At 38.0% G+C, this 5000-nt stretch overlaps 1 protein-coding gene across 1 annotated transcript in view; it reads left to right on the forward strand.

The window, feature by feature from the left end:
- The window catches only part of LOC123512304 (ras-interacting protein RIP3-like), a gene marked incomplete at its 5' end in the record, with an annotated part of 4968 nt that extends 2967 nt beyond the window's left edge, over nucleotides 1-2001 (forward strand). The window contains one exon of the mRNA XM_045268640.1: nucleotides 1996-2001. Coding sequence (XP_045124575.1) covers nucleotides 1996-2001 — 6 coding nt within the window. The remainder of the gene's footprint in view (nucleotides 1-1995) is intronic.
- Nucleotides 2002-5000: the final 2999 nt, after the last annotated feature.

Genomic DNA, 5000 nt, shown 5'->3' on the forward strand with positions numbered 1-5000 from the left:
GCAACAACAACAGCAACAACAGCAGCAACAACAGCAACGATAGCAGCAACAACAGCAACAATAGCAGCAACGAAAGCAGCAACAACAGCAACAACAGCAGCAACAACAGCAACGATAGCAGCAACAACAGCAACAACAGCAGCAACAACAGCAACGATAGCAGCAACAACAGCTACAATAGCAGCAACAACAGCAACGATAGCAACAACAACAGCAACGATAGCAGCAACAACAGCAACAATAGCAGCAACAACAGCAACGATAGCAACAACAACAGCAACAACAGCAGCAACAACAGCAACGATAGCAGCAACAACAGCAACAATAGCAGCAACGAAAGCAGCAACAACAGCAACAACAGCAGCAACAACAGCAACGATAGCAGCAACAACAGCAACAACAGCAGCAACAACAGCAACGATAGCAGCAACAACAGCAACAACAGCAGCAACAACAGCAACGATAGCAGCAACAACAGCAACAATAGCAGCAACAACAGCAACGATAGCAACAACAACAGCAACGATAGCAGCAACAACAGCAACAATAGCAACAACAACAGCAACAACAGCAGCAACAACAGCAACAACAGCAGCACTTACCACCACTACCACTATCACTACCACAAATAACAAAACAACAAAAAACACTACCACTACCACAAATACAAACACCACCACCATGTGAAACCTTACGTGTAGGAGAAACTTTCTAATCTGTCAGCTAATTAAGAACTTCCCTATGTGCTTTTATATTGGCAGAAGAAAAATAAGATAAGAAAAAGGAAAAGGTCTTTATTTTTTATGAATATCGAATACCTGCGTGCGTCTCTCTCTCTCTCTCTCTCTCTCTCTCTCTCTCTCTCTCTTTCTCATTGTTATTCCTCTATCATTACTTCTATTGTGCGTCCTTTTTTTTTTTCTTGCGTTGAAAGCTTCGCAGCAGATTGGTGATGGTTATAATCTCTCTCTCTCTCTCTCTCTCTCTCTCTCTCTCTCTCTCTCTCTCTCTCCAACACTAAATAACAATTTTTAATTCAGATTTTGCCTATCTTTGGTCTATTTTTTATCATTTCAATCTCCGCCATTTTTTTCCTTTTTCCTTTTCTTTTTCCTATCGTTTCGTTTTGTACTAAAGATTCGAAGGTTATTGTTTTGTTTTGTTTTTTTCTCTTTGTGTGTTATCAAGGATTATAACAAAACAATCTTGGTCTCTTTGATATCTGTTTTTAAAGATTTTTATTATCATTTCGTTCCCTGAGTGACAAAAACAAACTGGCATGAAATAATATATATATATATATATATATATATATATATATATATATATATATATATATATATATATATATATATATATATATATATATATATATATATATATATATATATATATATATATATATATATATATATACACACACACACACACAAGTGTGTGTGTGTGTGTGTGTGTGTATCTTAACACACACACACACACACACACACACACACACACACACACACACACACACACACACATCCTGTTTCAGTGATACAAAAAAGAAACACTTTTTCCTCTCGCCCCTTTCCTTTTCTCTTTTTTTTTCTTCGATTTTTCTCTCCTTTCCTCTGATTTTCCTTGGAGTGTTTGCAACTGCTGAGTCATTGCGAAGAGAGAAAAAAAAATAAGAAAGAGGAGATACTTTTTTAAATAGAGGTGATAACAGCTCGATGCTTCATATAGTGGTTTCCCACGTGTATAGACATCATGGTTTCTTGCAGTTTACGTTCTTATCTTTTTATTTTGTTATGAGAGTTGAAAGCTTCGGAAGGTAGACTACGATGTTTCATAAAGGGACTGCCACATGTAGATCTGATGGCTTCTTGCTATATTCATTATTTACCTAAGTTCTTATGTTCTTATATTCTTATGTACTTAGGTTCTTATGAAGATTCAGCTCTTTAATAAGTAAATATACACATGTATTTTTCATAAAGAGACTGGCACGTGTAGGTCTGATGGCTTCTTGTAATATTATATATTTACTTTCGGTCTTTATTTATTCGGTTTCTTATTTAGCTGTTTGGTAAATATATATAGACAGATCTTATATAAGACTGCCACGTGTTGGCCTTCTAACTTCTCGCATCGCTCCTTATTTGCTTATGTTCTTTTTACGTTACGTTAATAATTCAGTCATTTTCCTCCTGAAATAGTTCAATAAGACTAATGAATTATGACAGTGAAAATAAGTAGGTATTTCTATCCACGTATAAAAGCCTAATTTCTCTCTGCAGCTTCCCTTATGTCATTGTTCCTCGTTATTTTCTCATTTTCTTACAGATTTTTTTTTTTTTTTAAGCTATTGTTTTCTTATGTTCTTACTTACGTTCCAAAATTATCATGTTCTTTTTTACGCTCTTGTTTCCATATAATCTTCCTCCTTACGTTCACATTCTCTCACCGTATTGTTTTAATATTATCTACTTTATGTTGCTATTTTCTTACATTTTCCTTTCTTACGTTATTGCTTTCTAATGCTCCTCTCTCTAACGTTCTCATTTTCTTTTCTTCTTGAGTTGAGGCTTCAGTCAGGTCAAGCCTCACGCAGCTGAATAAGGAGTGATTTACGTAGTGTTGGGCCGAACTCAGGTCCAGACTGCAAACTCATTGGTGAAATTCTTTGGGACTGTTGAGTTAAGGCCACGTAAAACGGTCTCGAAAGTGTGTGTGTGTGTGTGTGTGTGTGTGTGTGTGTGTGTGTGTGTGTGTGTGTGTGTGTGTGTGTTATTCACTACGGTCGTCTGCTGGTCACCCAGCCAGCCTTTCTCCTATGAAAAGAGCTCAGAGGTCATACTGACTGATCTTCGGGTAGGACTGTGTGTGTGTGTGTGTGTGTGTGGTTGGTTGGGTCTCTCTCTCTCTCTCTCTCTCTCTCTCTCTCTCTCTCTCTCTCTCTCTCTCTCTCTCTCTCTCTCTCTCTCTCTCTCTCTCTCTCTCTCTCTCTCTCTGCAAAACTGAAAAGAGCATTGAAGTATAATAAGAAAAAAAAAAAGGACCATCGAAACCATTAAAGTTACGAAGAAAATGTACTAAGTGAGAGAGAGAGAGAGAGAGAGAGAGAGAGAGAGAGAGAGAGAAAGGTGAAACTAATGACTTTTAAGAATCTTTAACAAAATTGGTTGATGATCTCTCTCTCTCTCTCTCTCTCTCTCTCTCTCTCTCTCTCTCTCTCTCTCTCTCTCTCTACTGAATTTATCTGATATTCATCTGCTAAAATTTGTGCGTATGTGTGCGGGCGTGAGTGCGTGCGTGCTTGCGTGTGTGTGTGTGTGTGTGTGTGTGTGTGTGTGTGTGTGTGTGTGTGTGTGTGTGTGTGTGTGTGTATGAAATTTTTAAAAGCAACAAACTACTTTAAAATACAAAAACTGGTAACGAAAAATGAAGAGAAGAGAAAAGAAAAAAGAGAAGAGTGGAAATTCTCTCTGAGAAGAAAAAAATTCATATAATCAAGTTTCGTTGTTGTTACCTCTAAAATTATGGTTTTATTTTTGCTACTACTACTACTGCTATTACTACTACTACTTCTACTACTACTACTACTACTACTACTACTACTACTACTACTACTACTACTACTACTACTACTTGTACAATAATAAACACAAATTCAGATAAATTCTTTATCCTCTTTTTTGTTACCGTATACTCAAAATATACATAAATGCATTTCATTTTCACTTCTGTAATAACCTCAGAAAAGTACACACAAATACAACTTTAGCATGCATTTTTAACCCACTTCCTTACTTTCTGCACTTTTTGCCTCGTCATGACACTTTCCTCACGTCTTCACTTCGCGTCGTCATGTTGTGCCCTACCAAAATAATGATAGGGCGAAAGGAGATGATAATATTCATCCAAGAACCTTAACGTCTCTGATTTAATCTTTAGGAATTTAATAGTCTTTGTTTGTTCTTTGTATGGGTTAAGTTTGATGTTTTGTTGAGTTTTCAGTGTGGTTTATTGAAATAAGTTTTACTTGTATTTTGTGATTTTTTTTTTTTTTTTTTTTGTTTCTTTAGCTGGTTTGTTTGTTGGTTAATTGGTTGGGTATGGTTGCGCATGTAGGTGAATGAGTGGCGGTGTGTGTGATTGGTGGCTGGGTGCGTGTGTGGATTGCGTGCTTAGTGACTGAATGACTGGCTGACTTGTTGGCGGGCTGATTTACTGACTGACTGACTGACTGTGTTGCTCTCTCTCTCTCTCTCTCTCTCTCTCTCTCTCTCTCTCTCTCTCTCATTCATACTCATCATTCAACACCGCCGCCTCATCTTCATTCACTGACCATCGTTACCACCATTGGTAACGTCTATACTCATCTTTACTATTACTCACTACCTAGTCACCACTCACTCATCACTACCACCACCATCATTACAACTAACTTTATGGTACTAACACCACCACTACCACCACCATCACCAGTAAACAGTAACCACCACTGCCACCACCATCATTACTTAAAAGATAGCACCATCACCATTTGAAATCACCACCACCACCACCACTACCACCACCACCACACCTGTGCAAAGGTAAGCCATGCTATTCGCGTTAAACAAACAAGGTACGAACTTTCTTCTTCATCTTTACCACCTTATCGCCGCCTACACACACACACACACACACACACACACACACACACACACACACACATCTTTCTCTTCTCTCTTCTCCTTTTTTTTCATTTTTTCATCTATGCCGTCTCTTTCATCCCTCACAGCATCTCTCTCTCTCTCTCTCTCTCTCTCTCTCTCTCTCTCTCTCTCTCTCTTTATTGCGTCTCATTTCTTTTCCCCCAGCGAAATGATGAGGGGAAAGTTTCGTGCATTTTTTGGTTCGAAATAGAAAGTTTTGATGGCTCTGTTTAAGATTTCGGGTGTGTGTGTGTGTGTGTGTGTGTGTGTGTGTGTGTGTGTGTGTGTGTGTGTGTTTTCAAGTATTTAGTTGGCGTC

Source organism: Portunus trituberculatus, chromosome 33, assembly GCF_017591435.1.
Source record: "Portunus trituberculatus isolate SZX2019 chromosome 33, ASM1759143v1, whole genome shotgun sequence".
Taxonomy (NCBI): Eukaryota; Metazoa; Arthropoda; class Malacostraca; order Decapoda; family Portunidae; genus Portunus; species Portunus trituberculatus.